A 16,863-nucleotide genomic window follows, 5' to 3' on the forward strand; every position below is an offset into this window, starting at 1 on the left:
ATGGAGGTGAAGACCTCAGGAAACGACTTTGGCGTCTCTCGAAATGACCTTAGGAGACGTAACCTTGCTTCTGAACAGGACGAGGTGGAGGAGATTATCCAAAAAACCTCCAATCTTCATATTGACACGAAAACAAAATCTCGCGGCATAGCCTGGTTCTGGAAAACTTATGGTTCCATTTTAATTTTGACATTATTATCGGCCTTTGTTCGGTTGTATAGAATCAATGCCTCCAATCAAGTGGTGTGGGATGAGGCGCATTTTGGAAAGTTTGGTTCCCATTATCTTAAACGAGAATTTTATTTTGATGTTCATCCACCACTTGGAAAATTGTTAGTGGGATTGTCTGGTTATATTGCAGATTACGAGGGCAACTTCCTGTTTGAGAGCGGTGAAATCTTTCCTGATGATTGCAATTATGTTATCATGCGAGTTTTCAATTGTATGTTTGGTATCTTATGTACACCATTGGCCTACAAGACGGCGGTGCTAGCTGGTTACAATACGTGGACGGTATGGCTCATTTCGTTGATGGTGATTTTTGAGATGATTTCTTTGACATTATCCAAGTTTATTTTGTTGGATTCAATGCTTCTTTTCTTCACCGTACTTTGCTACTTTTGTCTCGTGAAAATTCATATGCTTCGTGTTCAGCAGAAACTCTTGACTAAAATGGGCTTTAAGTGGTTTCTTATCACAGGTATGTCAATTGGTTGTGTTTGTTCGGTTAAATGGGTTGGTTTGTTTGTCACTGCCTTGGTAGGCTTTTACATCATTTACGATTTGCTTATCAAGTTTTACCAGGTTACAAGCACCAAAAATAGCCTTTCATTCGCACAGTACTTGAAGCATTGGTTTGTGAGAATCGTGACATTGATAATTGTTCCTTTTCTAATCTATTTGGCTTGCTTCAAGGTTCATTTCCTCGTCCTTAACAGCTCAGGTACAGGTGACGGTTCCGTATCGACGTTGCTCCAAGCATCCTTGAAAAATAATGGGATAGAGTACGGTCCTCGTTCTATAGCGTTTGGCTCACTAGTCACTTTACGTTCTCAAGGTCTCTCTCCAAATTTGTTGCATTCCCATCCACATGTATATCCGCAAGGTTCACAACAGCAGCAGATTACCACCTACGGGTTCAAGGACGACAATAATCAGTTCATCATTGAGTTTGACTTGGAAGCTGGTGCTAGAGGAGAGTTTGCTTCGATGGAGCCTCTTGACAACCAAAGTTACTCCTTCACAACCTTGGTGAAAAATGGCGATACTATTAGGTTGCTCCATAAGCTCAGCGGGTGCCTTTTACATTCGCATATGATTCCATCTTTTATTCTGACTTCACAGAAGGAAGTGTCTTGTTATTCGGATCTTGAAGGCAGCGATGAAAAGGACGAATGGGTGGTGGAAATTCAGGAACAAGACCAGCCATTATCACCAGAACATCAGAATGAAGCTCCCGATGAAGTGCATCCTATCACGACAAACTTTCGTTTACGTCACAAAGTTTTAGGGTGTTATTTGGCAACTACTGGCTACTCTTATCCAGCTTGGGGTTACCAACAGGGTGAAGTAGTGTGCAAGCATACTCTTCTTAGTAGAGACAAGAGCACTTGGTGGAATGTGGAGGACCACAAGAACGATGCACTTCCACAACCAGAAGCCGAGTTCATTCCACCAAAACCCAAATTTTGGAAAGAGTTTGTGCTCATAAATTATGGGATGATGGCCTCGAATAGCGCACTTGTTCCCGATCCCGATAAATTCGACAAGTTATCTTCTGAATGGTGGGAATGGCCTATAACCAGAAGCGGCCTTCGTATGTGTGGTTGGGGCATGTCGGTAACGAAATATTTCTTGGTTGGGCATCCTCTAATCAACTGGTTTTCTACATTCTGTTTGCTCGTGAGTTTGATATACTTCAGTGTCAAGTTGTGGCGTTGGCAGCGTCAAAGGGATTACTATCCAAATGGGGTGTTCAGCGTCCAGTGGGATTCACTTATAGTGCAAGGAATATTGCCCATATTGGGGTGGATACTTCATTATTTGCCGTTTGTTGCAATGTCCAGGGTTACTTATGTCCATCACTACGCTCCAGCATTGTATTTTGCAATCTTTGTTACTGGATTTGTTGTGGAAAGAGTAGTCTATAACCACTTGAACAGAACGATTGCAAGAGGTTTCTACATTATCCTTTATTTGGCTATAATTCTTGGGTTTATATACTTGAAGGATCTTGCCTTTGGAATGGAGGGACCGTCGAATGCCTATCGTCACCTCAAGGTCCTCAGCACCTGGATGATCTAGATATACATGGTGGTGATCAATGGAGTTCCTGCACACATACCATGACAGAGTCCGATTTCGCACTAGAAAATTTACATCAGTAATATACACTTCTACGATCGTTTAGACACTTTTGTTTTTCAAGCTTCAGAGACTAAAAATATTAGAGACTACGAACATCAGAACGTAATGGAGAGCTACGAGAACGAGTACATTGAGGATGGAGAAGACTTAGAGCTTTCCCAACACCGACCCGAGACTGCCTCACAGAGCCAACCTGAGACACAAAACGTCGTTGATGAAGCCGAATTACTTGCCGCTCAGGCTGCTGCTGAGGAGGCCGCAGCGCAACAGCAGCACCAGCCAGGCGGTGCCTTTCACAACGTAGGTCAAGGTTTGACCGGAAGATATCGTGATATGATGATGCAGTACTGGCAAGAAACGATCAACTCGATCGAGCACGATGACCACGATTTCAAAAACCACCAGCTTCCGTTGGCCAGAATCAAAAAAGTGATGAAGACAGACGAAGATGTGAAAATGATCAGTGCTGAAGCACCTATTTTGTTTGCCAAAGGGTGCGATGTGTTCATAACGGAATTGACCATGAGAGCGTGGATACATGCCGAAGAGAATAAGAGAAGAACGTTGCAGAAATCTGATATAGCAGCTGCACTTACTAAGAGTGACATGTTTGACTTTTTAATCGATGTGGTTCCACGAGAAGAAGAAAAACCAAAAAAAGCAGCCTACATGAGTGCTGCCATGTCTCGACCCACTTACAGCACCAATTACTCACATCATCAGGTTCAACTTGCTCACCCTCTGCAAGAAGCTGTCAATGGTGACGCTTCGATCAAGAACGGAGCACAGCCCATTGAAGGCACTAGCAGTGAATTGCACGAGCAAGAAGTCAAGTCCGAAGAAATTGCACAAGAAGAACTGTATACTAATAATCACGAGGCTTCGAGAACCGGCTCACAAACTTTGGAGCAAGATGAAGGTTTTGGAGAGATACCGTGAAAACAAAAAATAGAGAGGAACTCAAAGTATATCACTGCATTTTGACAGCGAATTGACCCGCAAGTCATTTGAGCCACATTGTGGGGTTTTAGGTATGGCGTTAACTGGCCACGGCCGAAGCGGTTATCCTGCACAAAAACCATTGCTACCCCCGGCGAATGATATAAATTGCAAAGAATTGGTGCGAATATAAATTGAATGGAGGACTATGCTCAATTGTTTGAGAACCGGATTTATCAAACATAAAGTAGCTTATCGTTCTATCCCCAGATTCAATCTCAGCAAACATACACCTTCCAGAGTATCAGCAATGACATTGGTTACTATTTCGCAATCGTTAGATGAAGCTTATGTTAAGCATAAAATCATTCCGGACGTGGTTGACAAGTTCGACACCGAGGGATTGTTGACTATCGAGTACAATGGAAAAGATCAAGTGGCATTGGGAAACACATTGAAGGTTGCCGAAACCCAAGAAAGACCCACAATTCAATTCACGCTCAATTCTCTGGGCCAGGAGGAAGAAATGCTGGTGGCAGATAAAGACCGTTTCACGTTGATTTTGACCGACCCAGATGCACCATCTAACACTGACCATAAGTGGTCTGAGTATGCCCATTGGATTGTCACAGACTTGCCTTTGAATGCTACTGGCAAAGATGCCGAGTCGCTCAGCACAATTCTCGACTACAAGAAGGGCAAGGAAATCTTACCTTACGTTGGCCCTGCACCACCTGAGGGAACTGGTAAACATCGTTATGTTTTCCTACTTTACAAGCAGGACCCAGCAGCACTGCTCGCGGCACCCAAGGATAGACCAAACTGGGGCACTGGTGTCCCATCGTCTGGCGTTAGAGACTGGATCAAGAAAAACGGGGGTAAGCTGCAATTGTTGGGAGTGAACTTTTTTTACGCCCAGAATGAAAAGCAATGAACGTATATTATGAACGGTAATAGATACTGATACTACAAATTAGCCCCTTCTCTGCCGACTATAATCCCTAGGACTCACAACCAAACCCTTTCCTTTGTGTGCTCCTCTGTAAATCGTTTCTATGATATCAATAAGTTCCTGCTTTTCCGTTAGTCGAAAGTTGAGCTTATTATTATTTCCAGTTCCAAAATCACACATCATATGCTTATTTCGATAAAAAAACATCACTGTGCACGGATCATAGAGCTCATACATGGTGTTAAAATCGGGCACCTCATCAGTATCACATAAATATATAGCCGCAAAATTACGCACCTTCTCGGCCACCCCATATAATAGCTCATCCATTATCATACATTCCTTATCATTATCTTTTCCAAATCGTATAACAACAAGTCTTTCATCCTCTGAGAGAATAGCTTGGTCTACGTGCCAGCCGGTATGCAAATGCGGAAGAAAAACAGATCCCATGAATGCAAGTAGAAGAAAGAAGAGGAATATCGATGAGCGCGCAAACACCGCGCTTCGTGCGGCGGTGAGGGTTCCAAAATATTTTGCACCCACCACAAATACCAACATCATGCCTCCCGATCACCTTGATGGAAAGCCCACACCAGGAATCTTGACCACTTTTGACTTTCTACCGCCAGCTCAAAAAGCAACTTTCAACGTTCAGCTCGATATGCTACGGTCACAAAAAGACTTTCCACTCTCACGCAAATGGATAGTGTATTTTACGAAAAGGGGCAAGACAGCCATTACAGAACTCGAGCGAGTGTTCGCTTCCAAGGAGGACTATGTCCATGGATTTCGGGACCTTCAACAAAAATGGAGCCGAAATATCCAGATCGAACAAATCCATGTTATGAGAATGGGGTTCTACCCGAAACGCAAGTCAATGTTGTTCGAAACAGGAGGCACGATGGAAATCAAGGTTTCAAGTGAGGATTGGGGCAAGTTTGAAGCCATTGTGGCGGAAATGCTTGAAGACAAAAGTAAGTAATAATTCAAAGTGAATTTGACCAGTGCTAACTCAGTACCTGCTGCCGGCAGCTCATTGAAGAGAAAAGCGACCTATCACGTTCTAACAATCTGGTTTGCTGAAAACATCAATAAGAATATCCAAAATGGTATACTTCGAGCAATTAATGATTTTTCTTGCCATATAGTTTGGATTGAGCATGGCACTAGTAAGATTACGTATATTCAGTGAAATGCAAAATCTGAAATTTACATATAATCAAGTGAAAGACAAACGCTACCAGTCAGTTTCATCCCCATTACAACCTCCTTTACTGACTCACTTACTATCGATTCTTACTCGGTGCTACAAGCACTGTTAGAATATACATAATCAAGGCATGTTGAATATGCAGGTTCAAAGATGATCCCTAGCTATGTTTTACAATTTATCATTGGTGATTACATGTATTTCAGCAACCTTAACACAAAGAGATTTATTCATCGACTGTTTGGGCTCACAAGTCAGCAAGTATAACATTGATTACCACGATAACTGTATACACATGATCCTGTCAAGTTACGCTTTCTTGACTCATCAAAAGATAGGCAACTAAACCTATGTCTTCAAAGTGATCACATTACTTCCAATTTTCAACAGATTTATGGTCAAATAACAACACTGAAAGAACAGAAATGACGGACAACACAGAAAATTTGATAATAAATGACCGAAGGCTCTCTCGATATTAGGAATCGACATAACTCATCAACCGTTCATATTATACTGAATAAAGCTTCAGACATCTTTTTCTCTGTATATCAGATGAAGACAGAAGCTGTAAGGGAGCATAAGATATTCAGACCCTACAATTCACCAGACCCATAGTGACCCAAATCGGAATCAGTTCCAATAAACCTGTATATTGGCCCCAGAAATTCGAGTTTAAAATCTTCATTCTACAATCTTCACCATGACCACCGAAATTGATTTGGGCATTACTGCCGATATGCATGTCCATCTTCGGGACGGCAGAATGATGGAGCTTATAACGCCAACCGTCAGAGAAGGAGGTGTTTCCATTGCTTATGTGATGCCCAATTTGGTGCCTCCCATTACAACCTTAAAACAGGTTATTGATTACAAGAAAAAGTTGCAACAGTTAGCACCCAAGACCACATTTCTCATGTCTTTCTATCTCAGTAAAGAGCTCTCTCCCGAACTCATTCATGAGGCAGCAAAATTAGGTGCTATTCATGGAGTGAAATGCTACCCTGCTGGAGTCACTACCAACTCGTCTGCTGGTGTGGATCCCAATGACTTTACTCCATTTTACCCCATTTTCAAAGCGCTCGAGGAGGAAAATCTCGTATTGAATCTTCACGGAGAAAGACCACCCAGTAAAGATGACGGTGAAGATATTCACGTATTAAATGCTGAGCCACTCTTTTTACCAGCACTTCGAAAATTGCATGAAGACTTTCCACGACTCAAGATCATCTTGGAACACTGTACCACGAGGGCTGCCATTGAGACGATCGAGGATATAAACAAGAACTACAAAGAAGGTGATGACATCAAAGTTGCAGCAACGATTACTGCGCACCATCTTCTGCTCACTATTGATAACTGGGCAGGAAATCCCATCAATTTCTGCAAGCCGGTGGCCAAACTACCTGACGACAAGAGAGCATTAGTTGCAGCCGCTACTTCAGGAAAACCATATTTCTTTTTTGGATCGGATTCGGCACCTCATCCCATAGACGCAAAAGCTCGTCATGTCGGAGTATGTGCCGGAGTCTACACCCAGTCACACGCCATCTCCTACGTTGCCAGCATCTTTGAAAAACACCAGGCACTCGACAACATCAAAGGATTTGTGGCAGATTTTGGAAAAAAGTTCTACGAAATAGAGGAAAAAGATGTCGTAAACCACGACCACTGTGTGCTCGTTAAGCGAGAAATTACAGTGCCCCAAGTAATTGGTGCGGACGGTTTGAACGTTGTTCCATTCTTGGCGGGTGAAGCACTTCAGTGGTCTGTGCAGTGGAAGTAACACGTGGGTGGGCTTACCATGTGGGTAAATGATTCGAAGGTAGGTACACGGCAATTGTAGTCATTGGTATGTACGTATTAAATAAATCAATGCAGTTTGGGCCCTATAGACTTTACTCACATAAATAACAAGGTTGCTAATCGGAATTTAAATTTACGAATCGCTAATCGTGGAAGATTCTCGATAGGGAAATCAGATGCCGTGCAGATTGTCGTGCCGTGCCAGTGGTGGCTTGTACATACTGCCTGCAGGACACCAATAAAATTTTTGACAAAAGTACGAGGCGGCAGTTGTGAGGGGAATGGGGTTAACATAGCCGAGATACATTAGGCGTCATGATAAGCCGTATTATATTGTCTTCGTATCGGTAATTGTTATTGCGAGAAAATCACCGATACCGAAGTGACTTTGACTTCGGCCAAGTCCTGCGCATAATTGACGTATGCAGCTGTCAAACAATTGACATTGACAGTTTAATTCGCTTAAACCGGAATTTGCTCAACCGAGTCAGATACAGTCGATTCGTTTAGTAAACGATAAGAAAATACACCGTTGACGCCGCCTTCATGTTTGAGCCGCCAATCTTGCAGCTTTGGCCCCAACACTGCTGTCCTGCATCGACCACGTTTCCCTTTATCAGCTAAAACATCCATATATAAAGGTGCAGCGCGCATAAAACGTTCCCCTCTAATCTCTGGTGCGTGCCAAGGAACGCGAGTAATAGAAAAGGCAAACTAATCTATATATTTGTTCACTTTTTGTAAGCTCTTCAGTAGAAATGGCTACCAGAGATCTTCCTCACTCGTTCTCCGACTTTGCCTTTGGCTGGTCGAAGCACTTGCCCCAAGAGATCACAGTTACGAAGGCTTATAAGCAGAAACAAGCCGAAAGAAGAGAGCGTGATGCTCAAATATTGGCTGCCAGACGGCTCTCAGACTCGAGTTCTGGTCATGAAGTTGACGGGGCTGGCAAAGTCGTTAAACCCACTCTGGATATCGACCCCAACTTACCTGTATATGAAGAGGTAGATAAGGTCAAGATGAAAAACTTGTGGCCCGCATTCGCATCAGGTGCGGGATTGTTTTCCGATGGTTACATCAACAATGGTATGTCTGCCGTAAATGCTTGTTTGACAAGAATTTATGGTAAGAAATATACCAACTCCAATGCCATGTCAAATGTTTCCTCGATTGCATTCGTGGGTATTGTCGTGGGTCAGTTAGGTTTTGGCTACATTTCCGATCGTGTTGCAAGAAAGGGTGGAATGTTGACGGCTACATTCATGTTAATCTTCTTCTCGTTGTTGTGCGCCGTTGGAACATGGGGTGCTAACGGAAGTGCCGAGGGCTTATTTGCATCACTTACTGCCTTTAGATTCTTCTTGGGTATTGCTATTGGTGCTGAATATCCAACTTCGTCTGTTATTGCCTCGGAATTTGCTAATCAACTTCCAGCGGGAAGAAGAAACAGATACTTCTGCTGGTTTACCAATGCTATGATTGATTTTGGATACGTTGTCAGTGCTTTCGTTCCTTTGGTGTTGCTTTGGATCTTTTCCACTCGTCACTTGACTGCCGTTTGGAGATTAACTTTGGGTTTGGGTTGTATTCCACCATTATCATTGCTTTTCTTCAGATTGAAACTCAAGGATGGTGAAGCTTTCCAAAAAACTAACATGAAGAGAGTCAAGAAATACCCTTACTGGCTCATCATCAAATTCTACTGGTTCCGTCTTACCATTGTGTCGCTCATTTGGTTCATTTACGATTTCTCCGTCTACGCTTTCGGAACTTACTCAACAAATATTCTTGCTACCTTGGTTCCACCTGGAGATATGTACAAGTCATTTGGATGGAACGTTGTCCTCAACTTGTTCTACATGCCAGGTGCCTTCCTTGGTGCCCTTTCCGCTGATTACATTGGCCCACGTTTGACAATTGCCATTGGTGTTGGTCTCCAAGGTGTTATTGGATTCTGTATGGCAGGTAAATACGAATCTTTGGCCCATCCAGTCGGTGGTTTCGTTGTTGTCTTTGGAATTTTCTACTCTCTTGGTGAGTTTGGACCAGGTGACAACTTGGGTCTCTTGGCCTCGAAGACTTCTGCTACCCCTGTTCGTGGACAATATTACGGTATTGCTGCTGCTGTGGGAAAAATCGGTGCCTTTGTTGGTACTTGGGTTTTCCCAGTTATCCAGAGACATCTTGGTGAAATCAAGGGTCCAGTCTACATTTCTTCTGGTTTGTGTTTCTTCTCAGCATTCTTGGCTATTTTCTTCTGTCCATCTGTTAGTCAGGACTGTATTGAAGAAGAAGATCAAGCCTTCTTGGCATATCTCGAATCGAATGGATATGACATTAGCCAGTTGGGTGACCCTGGAGTTGTTGAAGATGTGGAAAGCAGTGCTTCCAACATCTCCAGCCCCAACAAGGAATCTGACATTCAGGTCCATGCTACCAAGAAGGATAGCGCTTAGGGCTTTACACCGCTTCAAATTCGTCGTTAAATAATTTATCAAGTGCAATTAATAACAAAACCTATTACTAAACCTATCTCTAAATTACACATTAGTTTTCATTGTCGCTTTTCTCTGCCGAACTCTCAGAGTCGATAGCGATGTCTACCACATTAGAATTCAGGTCAATTTTTTCACCTTCGTTTGGGATAATCAACTCTAATCCGCCATCCTCTATGAATTTGGCTTTTATTTCATCAAACTTTATAATCTTCTCAAACTGGAAGTGCTTCTCAAAATTGATTTCTTGATTGGCGAAATCCTTGATGAGACGAACAGCATCCTCTTGAACTTCGGACTCGAGGTCAGAGCTCGAATCTTCAGCTTCAGCTTCGGCTTCGGACTCTGAATCAGATGAAGAAGAGTCAGAGGAGCTCGAAGATGAAGAAGAGGAAGAGGATGATGATGATGAAGAAGAAGAAGAAGAAGAAGAAGATGAAGATGAAGACGAGGATCCACTAGCGGCACTATCCTGAGATGCACTGGAAGAAACCGACGAGTCAGATTCTTCGGCAGCTTCTTCATCCTCTTCAACGACTTCTACATCCGAATCTTCCAAATCAGAATCGTGGATGTCAAATTTTCCACTGACAACCAACTCGTTTTGGTTTTTCAAGAATTGGATTTTCAATTCTTCGCGAATCAATGCTGGGAACCTCAAGTTCAACTTGTAAGTTTTGTCATCGAGCTCAACCAACTCACAGTCCTTCGAGTTTTGTAAGTCTTCCGTCAAGTCAATGACCTCGATGTCATCGTCTGAATCATTTGCAAGCAAGTATTCGTCTTCAGTGTCGTAAATCAATTCATCGTCAGTAGAGTATTCCTCGCTTGAATCATGTTCAGGCAAGTCGAAGCGGTGTCTGTAAAGTGTGATGCCTTCTTCGTCGTCACTGGAGGAATCGCTAAGGTCTGACAATGCGAGCGCCTCCTCATCAGAGTCCTCTGATTCCATCTCGATATCGGAGTCGAGGACTAAGTAATCAATGTCAGACTCAGACTGTGATACGGATATCTCATCATCACTAGCGATCATATCGACATAATCTTGTCTCACTTTTTCGAGTTGCAATTGGTCGTTCAACTGACCTTCATCAGAAGAATATTCGATGTCTAAGTCAGTAACGGAGGAGTCGTCAGAATCGTCATCACCCAAAGCAATTTGTCTCATGGCTCTGGCTTGCAACTGATCATTCAAGTCGACTATGTCGAGTATGTCCTCAGGCTCAGAGTCAGAATCGTAATATCTGACAAGCTCATCATTCAAGTCATAAACGTCAGAATAGTCAAGGCTGTCCACAGCATCAGCTTCCAACTCGTCATTCATGTCAATGATTTGATCCTCGATGTCGGAATCCAAGTCGAATTCATAAACCTCCTCATCAGACGTGGAGTCAGAGTCGGAGCTTTCAGAACTCTCTGAACTGGATGCCTCGCTCTGGTTTCCAAGTATGATGATAGAGCTTTCCGAGTCAGAAGAGTCGCTCTCCGACAGCGATTCGCTTGAACTGGAGGATGAGGTTGCAAGGTCATCGTAAAACATAATAGGAGCATCAGAATCTGAGTCGGAACTAGAGCTGGAGTCTGAAGACGAAGAATCCGAGTCAGAGTCAGAGCTGGAGTCGCTAGAGTCAGAGCTGCTGCTTTCAACATCTGATTCTGTTCCACTTTGGCTCTCTTCTGAGTAGCTAGTTTCGGACTCACTTTCTGGTTCTTCAACGTAAACCAAGTTGGAAGGTTGTTGCTGATAGTAGTTTCTATAGGATCTTCTTCTCTTGGTGGAAGGTTTAGTCACGTAGTATTTCTTCTCATGGTGACGGGGAGATTTGTGTTCTCTTCTTCTATGTCTAAAGCTTGCCATTTTGTAGTATAAGATGAGAAAAAAATTTCTGGTGAACTAAAGTGCAATTAAACGAAAAGAGAAATGGGTGGCGTGGGGCTGCGATGGGCATCGCGAAAAAAATGTCATACTGCATACGACCCTTAAGGTGTGGAGTTATCTTCTCTACGAAGGTGTAAATCAAATGAAAAGTTAGCAGAAAAAAGAGTATCGAGAGAAAAGGACCAGAATTGACCTCTAAAGGTCCCTGTCATACCAAATTTGAGAAAAGATGATAGTTCACTAGTTGTCTTAATTGTCCACAGCCAGCCCATATGTTCCCGGTGTGAACACGACCTCTGGGGTATAAAAGGCTCGCGATTCCCATTTCGCACCTCAAATCTCTTTGCCTTTTGGCTTAGATCAAGTGTAGTATCTGTTCTTTTCAGCGTAACAGCTGAAACGTCGTCATTGACGACATCAATATATACATATTTTTGGACAATTGCTTGTGGGATCGATGGGCTTGCTCACACCCACTAGCGCAGTGTCGTTGCCATTGCACATCTCGGCTTCTGACGCAACCCCTCAGGTGGCAGATGCGAGGACGTATCTTCTGTTTGATGGGCTATAGTGTACAAAGTAATTTATAGATGTCTTCTCTACTCTAATTTCTCATAAAATGTTGTGGCAGTAGATCCATACACCACGAGATCACTAATGAGATAAGATTCATCTCTCTTTGCAAACATGGAGAACGCCTCTGAAACTGATTCTTACATGCCCTCTGGGCTTTTCCCCAATATGCGAAGGCGAAAGTCCGACGACACCATCACTAACCGACCGTCGCTGTACTCGGAAACTGAATCTTCATCGATTCTGAATCTCCGAAACATCCTCTTCAATGCTGCTCCCACTACGGTATCCAGAGCCTCAACTCAAGACAACGCCAGTAGCGAAACTGTTGACAAAGTAACAGACGAAGAATCTCGTGAGTCTTTCGACTCTTCTATAATAGACGAATTAACTAGAGACAGAAACTACTCTCAGCAGAATGGCAATTTCAAGTATTTAGATGCTTACCAACAAGCCAAAAGAGCACGCCCGAGCTTCGAAGGTTCTGTATTCGAACTCTCGTCACTCCCTGACTTTGAGAAGTACGTGAAACAGACCCAAATAAACGATTCCATAAGGGACAAAGTTGCCTCGTCGACGGTCCGAGATGGCCCTGCAACTTTGGAGATAGTGAACAATGAAGAAATGAAAGAAAAGTTTTTTACAGACGACTACAGCTTCCAAGGTGACATCAAGAAGCCAAGAAAGCCAGAGCCGGCATGGCACAAGGATAGACGATGGTACTCGTTCCCTAAAAAAGACAATACTGATTTGCAGTTTCGTGAAACATTAACATCTCCAACACTGAGCTCTGACGAGTCTGGTACTCCTCAGAAGTTCTTGCAAAGAAAGCTTCGTATGCGGCATCTTCAAATGATTTCATTTGGCGGAACCTTGGGTGTTGGACTTTTCCTCAATAGTGGAAAAGCTTTCACTATAACAGGAGGCTTTGGTACCCTATTGGCATTTATGATTTGTGGATCTATCATATTGGCAACTATTGTTTCCTTTTGTGAAATGGTGACATTCGTTTCTGTAGTGGATGGTGTATCAGGTTTGAGTTCAAGATTCGTGGAAGACGCCTTTGGATTCGCCGTGGGCTGGATGTATTTTGCCAGTTTTGCGTTTGGCCTAGCAGGCGAAATTGTCGCTAGCATCATCATGCTCTCATTTTACCCTCAACTAAGCATCGTGAATAACAAAGGAGCTAGTGCAGGGTTTGTGGTTTTATTTCTAGGGATTATTTTGTTCAGCAACTTGATAGACATCAGAATTTTTGGAGAAGTCGAGTACATTTCCAGTGTCATCAAGTTAGTCGTGCTTCTGGTACTTCTTATAATCATGATTGTATTGAATACCGGGGGCTTTGGAACCGAGGCTTTGGGGTTCAAATATTGGAATTATCTGAAATCAGATTTCGATCATGACTTAATATTTGGGTTATTTCGCCCGTCATTCAACTTACATGACGATGGAACTTCTACTCCATCTGAAGGAATAGGAGGTTCCGCCGGAAGATTTCTTTCTCTTCTTACGGCTATACTAGTGGTGACATACGCATACAGCGGGACTGAAATTGTGTGTGTTGCTGCCTGTGAAGCCAAAAATCCCCGGAAAGCGCTACCTTCAGCCACCAGGCGTGTCATATGGCGTATCTTGATTTTCTATTGCTTGGCGGCATTGTTGGTGGGAATTAATGTTTACTCAGGAGACCCTAGAATGTTAAGATACTCTCTGGGGACAACAGGTGTTTTGCCAAAAGACTTTCTGACGAATTACGCAGTCCAGTACGCCGGGGGTTCGGAGTGCAAAATACAATCTGAAGTGTACGCTGGCTTCGGAAGTGGAGCTCAAAGTCCTTGGATAGTTGCACTTCAGTCGGCTGGCCTCTGTAAAATGTGCTCAGTTGTCAACGGTTTTCTTGTCTTTTTCGCTATCAGTTGTGGAAACGCTCAACTTTACGTCAGTTCTAGGACCGTGTATCTGATGGCATTGCAAGGAAAGGCACCCAAGTTTTTGGCAAACTGTAACAGATTTGGTATTCCTTACAATGCAGTACTTTGTGCCGCAAGTTTTGGTCTCTTGGCATTCATTTGTGTATCGCAACAAGCAACAGGAGTCTTCCAGAATCTCACAAGCTTGATTTCGTCTTCAGGAATCATGGTCTGGTTCTCAATGTGTGTATCATACATCCGGTTCTATTATGGATTGAAGAAAAGACCTGATATTATCAGTCGCGATGACAAGTCTTATCCTTACAAGTCGATATTCCAGCCTTATACTGCCATGTGGGGAGCGTTTGGCAGTGCTTTCATTCTCATATCGATGGGATGGGTTGTGTTTTTAAAGGACGAGTGGGATACCTGGTTTTTCTTCCTGAGTTACGGCACACTAATGTTGTTCGCAGTGCTTTATTTCGGTTACAAATTTGCCAAAGGAACCTCTTTTGTCAGCCTTGAGCAGCTTGACTTTGATACTGGACGAACTGAAATGGATCGCTACATTTGGGATGGAGGAAGAGAGTATAATTTGAGAAATTGGAAGGACCTTGCTAGGAAATGGCTTCGTCTCCTATCATAGTGGATTTGCATAAAAATGTACTATTGTAGAACTATTAATTCACAATTATTTTCAGTGTTCAGTTGACTATCTACAGGGTACTTGGTTGTCGTCTGCAGCAGCATGCACCTAATTTACCCAATTGGGAACAATTTCAACAATTGAACACACTTCCGGATGTGCTCAGTATCGAGGGCACGTGAGCGTTTCACCCTATTAGTCGCATTCCGAGGGCACTCGGTTAGTTTGTGCGTTGAGATCATATTCCATTCACTTTTCTAGTGGTCAATTGAAGGTCTTTTCTCATGTCCTGGCAACCTACTGAAACTTTTCTACGGGGAAAGGTCATCAAACCTTTCCTTCCCTTTGAGAAACACCCCAATTTGACGAATGATCAGTTGAAAAATTTGTACCCTGGAGACGAAGTCTACATCTTTGAAAGAAAAGGTAGTCGGTGGGCTCGTGGATATGCCTTATCCAAGCCTTTTCCCAACAATTTCACCATCACCTCTGTGAATTTGGATGAACTTCCTGGATTGGAAACCAGTATTGTGGTTTTTCCCATTGAGTTACATCAGTGTTGTGGAAGAGGTTGCAATAGAACACGTTGAAGTGAGCAAACGCTACAACAATATTAGTGACAAGGATCAGATGCCTACTATCAAGGATGCTGAATTGAACTATAAACTGGCTGTTGATGGAAATCTTTATGCTGATGATTCTCAATCGCTGAAACCGGCTCCACCAGCAATTCCAGTTCATTCTTTGGCCAGCAAGGCAAGTAATGGATTACTGGGAGAGATTAAGTATGCGCTTGTGTTGCTCACGTCGCACATCTTTGCTTTGTACTCGATTGGTGAATTTAGATTGTTCAACAAATTGTCGGGAATTTACTACAGTTTATACCAAGCAAGACTCAAACTTCTTAATGGTATTTTGACCGATAATGAAGCAAAAGTAGCCAAGGAAACTGCTACTTTTCTTTTGGACAAGATTCCCAAGAAATTGGCTTCTAGAGCTGCCAGATTGAATGCCGTCAGTTATGACTTGGACAACCTGAATACTGACATTTCTGGCTACAAGGCCATTCTTTCTAGAGACACTACTTCTGGCGATTTGTTGTCCAACGACAACGCTCTTCCTTCCAGAATATCTTTGAACCAGGTATTGTGTGCCTTAGCTGCAAACTTTCCTATCAATGCTCACAGCAATCTTCAACAGTATTCCTTAGATGCTCCAGTGAACAAACTTACCAAACATGAGCCACCTTCTCATATTTTGGTTGATTTCAAGTCAGTGTCAGGAAGTTCAGCATATCAGCCTCCAGGATTTGCTGGTATGATTGCTTACATGTACATTCGTAATTCGAAAAAGAGATTGACAGAAGCTTTTGCGGTTCATACTGACTCGGTTGATGATTTGGTACATGTTTGAGAAGATTTCTGCTGCTTTGTTCCGTAACATTCCAGCAAGTGAAGTGGAGAACGGTAGGGTTTACCTTGTGGCTGTTTTGACGGAAGAAATAGATTTGAACATTAAAGAGAGCAACAACATGCCGCAGATCAAAAGAGTCAAGAAGGGTGTTGCAGCAGGTGTTACTGATATCACCCGAATCTTCTCTCGTAACCAAGGTTCTTTGACATCAGGTGAAGCCCACCAATTCACAATCAAGCTTTTCGGGTCATATATCAACCAGAGAAAGACCACTGGTAAGCCAGAAAGCGACAGTGCCGTGAACAATGGATGGGGAGAAGCCGTTGACCGTATCATTGCCGGCTCTAACCATGGTATAGCCGTCAACCCTAGAGCTGAAAAATTGGTGGTTTCTGTTAAAGAGTTCAAGCATCAGTTCCACGGAAGCAGTAACTTTAACCCTGTGGGAAACAACACTCCTATTGCTAGAATCAAGCCCATCTTTTACGATCCATTGGCTGAAAATTACGAAAGAATTTACTTGAAAATTGGAAAGGTTTCTTTGTTGAGTAGCATCACTAAAGACGACTTATTGACGTTCGAAGTTAGCACTCCAAACAATGATATGATAGACTTGCAAAAGCATCAAATCAACAGGAGAAACGTTCGTGGCAGTTTGTCTCGGTCT

The 16,863-nt window shown here is 43.0% G+C and overlaps 11 protein-coding genes across 11 annotated transcripts; 9 read left to right on the plus strand and 2 right to left on the minus strand. All coding sequences in view use genetic code 12, as the record gives it.

The window, feature by feature from the left end:
- Nucleotides 1-2,304, plus strand: PMT6 (dolichyl-phosphate-mannose-protein mannosyltransferase; the record flags this gene model as incomplete). The annotated part of the gene is made up of 1 exon (XM_001487271.1): nucleotides 1-2,304. One exon carries the CDS (start codon nucleotides 1-3, stop codon nucleotides 2,302-2,304), a length of 2,304 nt encoding a protein of 767 aa, XP_001487321.2.
- Nucleotides 2,305-2,472: 168 nt separating this feature from the next.
- Nucleotides 2,473-3,306, plus strand: HAP5 (Hap5p; the record flags this gene model as incomplete). The annotated part of the gene is made up of 1 exon (XM_001487272.1): nucleotides 2,473-3,306. One exon carries the CDS (start codon nucleotides 2,473-2,475, stop codon nucleotides 3,304-3,306), a length of 834 nt encoding a protein of 277 aa, XP_001487322.2.
- A 208-nt stretch (nucleotides 3,307-3,514) lies between these two features.
- Nucleotides 3,515-4,240, plus strand: TFS1 (Tfs1p; the record flags this gene model as incomplete). The annotated part of the gene is made up of 1 exon (XM_001487273.1): nucleotides 3,515-4,240. One exon carries the CDS (start codon nucleotides 3,515-3,517, stop codon nucleotides 4,238-4,240), a length of 726 nt encoding a protein of 241 aa, XP_001487323.2.
- A 39-nt stretch (nucleotides 4,241-4,279) lies between these two features.
- PGUG_00701 (U4/U6-U5 snRNP complex subunit) lies at nucleotides 4,280-4,822 on the minus strand (the record flags this gene model as incomplete). The annotated part of the gene is made up of 1 exon (XM_001487275.1): nucleotides 4,280-4,822. The coding sequence occupies one exon, from the start codon at nucleotides 4,820-4,822 to the stop codon at nucleotides 4,280-4,282; it is 543 nt and encodes a 180-aa protein (XP_001487325.1).
- On the plus strand, nucleotides 4,494-5,243 carry PGUG_00702 (uncharacterized protein; the record flags this gene model as incomplete). The annotated part of the gene is made up of 1 exon (XM_001487274.1): nucleotides 4,494-5,243. One exon carries the CDS (start codon nucleotides 4,494-4,496, stop codon nucleotides 5,241-5,243), a length of 750 nt encoding a protein of 249 aa, XP_001487324.1.
- A 931-nt stretch (nucleotides 5,244-6,174) lies between these two features.
- On the plus strand, nucleotides 6,175-7,257 carry URA4 (dihydroorotase; the record flags this gene model as incomplete). Its single annotated transcript, XM_001487276.1, has 1 exon — nucleotides 6,175-7,257. One exon carries the CDS (start codon nucleotides 6,175-6,177, stop codon nucleotides 7,255-7,257), a length of 1,083 nt encoding a protein of 360 aa, XP_001487326.2.
- A 778-nt stretch (nucleotides 7,258-8,035) lies between these two features.
- PGUG_00704 (uncharacterized protein) lies at nucleotides 8,036-9,733 on the plus strand (the record flags this gene model as incomplete). Its single annotated transcript, XM_001487277.1, has 1 exon — nucleotides 8,036-9,733. The coding sequence occupies one exon, from the start codon at nucleotides 8,036-8,038 to the stop codon at nucleotides 9,731-9,733; it is 1,698 nt and encodes a 565-aa protein (XP_001487327.2).
- Nucleotides 9,734-9,824: 91 nt separating this feature from the next.
- Nucleotides 9,825-11,630, minus strand: PGUG_00705 (uncharacterized protein; the record flags this gene model as incomplete). The annotated part of the gene is made up of 1 exon (XM_001487278.1): nucleotides 9,825-11,630. One exon carries the CDS (start codon nucleotides 11,628-11,630, stop codon nucleotides 9,825-9,827), a length of 1,806 nt encoding a protein of 601 aa, XP_001487328.2.
- Nucleotides 11,631-12,338: 708 nt separating this feature from the next.
- SSY1 (Ssy1p) lies at nucleotides 12,339-14,783 on the plus strand (the record flags this gene model as incomplete). The annotated part of the gene is made up of 1 exon (XM_001487279.1): nucleotides 12,339-14,783. One exon carries the CDS (start codon nucleotides 12,339-12,341, stop codon nucleotides 14,781-14,783), a length of 2,445 nt encoding a protein of 814 aa, XP_001487329.2.
- Nucleotides 14,784-15,284: 501 nt separating this feature from the next.
- On the plus strand, nucleotides 15,285-16,196 carry PGUG_00707 (uncharacterized protein; the record flags this gene model as incomplete). Its single annotated transcript, XM_001487280.1, has 1 exon — nucleotides 15,285-16,196. The coding sequence occupies one exon, from the start codon at nucleotides 15,285-15,287 to the stop codon at nucleotides 16,194-16,196; it is 912 nt and encodes a 303-aa protein (XP_001487330.2).
- Nucleotides 16,177-16,863, plus strand: PGUG_00708 (uncharacterized protein; the record flags this gene model as incomplete). Its single annotated transcript, XM_001487281.1, has 1 exon — nucleotides 16,177-16,863. A coding segment is annotated over one exon (687 nt), but the record flags the coding sequence as incomplete, so codon positions are not given.

Source organism: Meyerozyma guilliermondii, genomic scaffold, assembly GCF_000149425.1.
Source record: "Meyerozyma guilliermondii ATCC 6260 scaffold_1 genomic scaffold, whole genome shotgun sequence".
Lineage (NCBI taxonomy): Eukaryota > Fungi > Ascomycota > Pichiomycetes > Serinales > Debaryomycetaceae > Meyerozyma > Meyerozyma guilliermondii.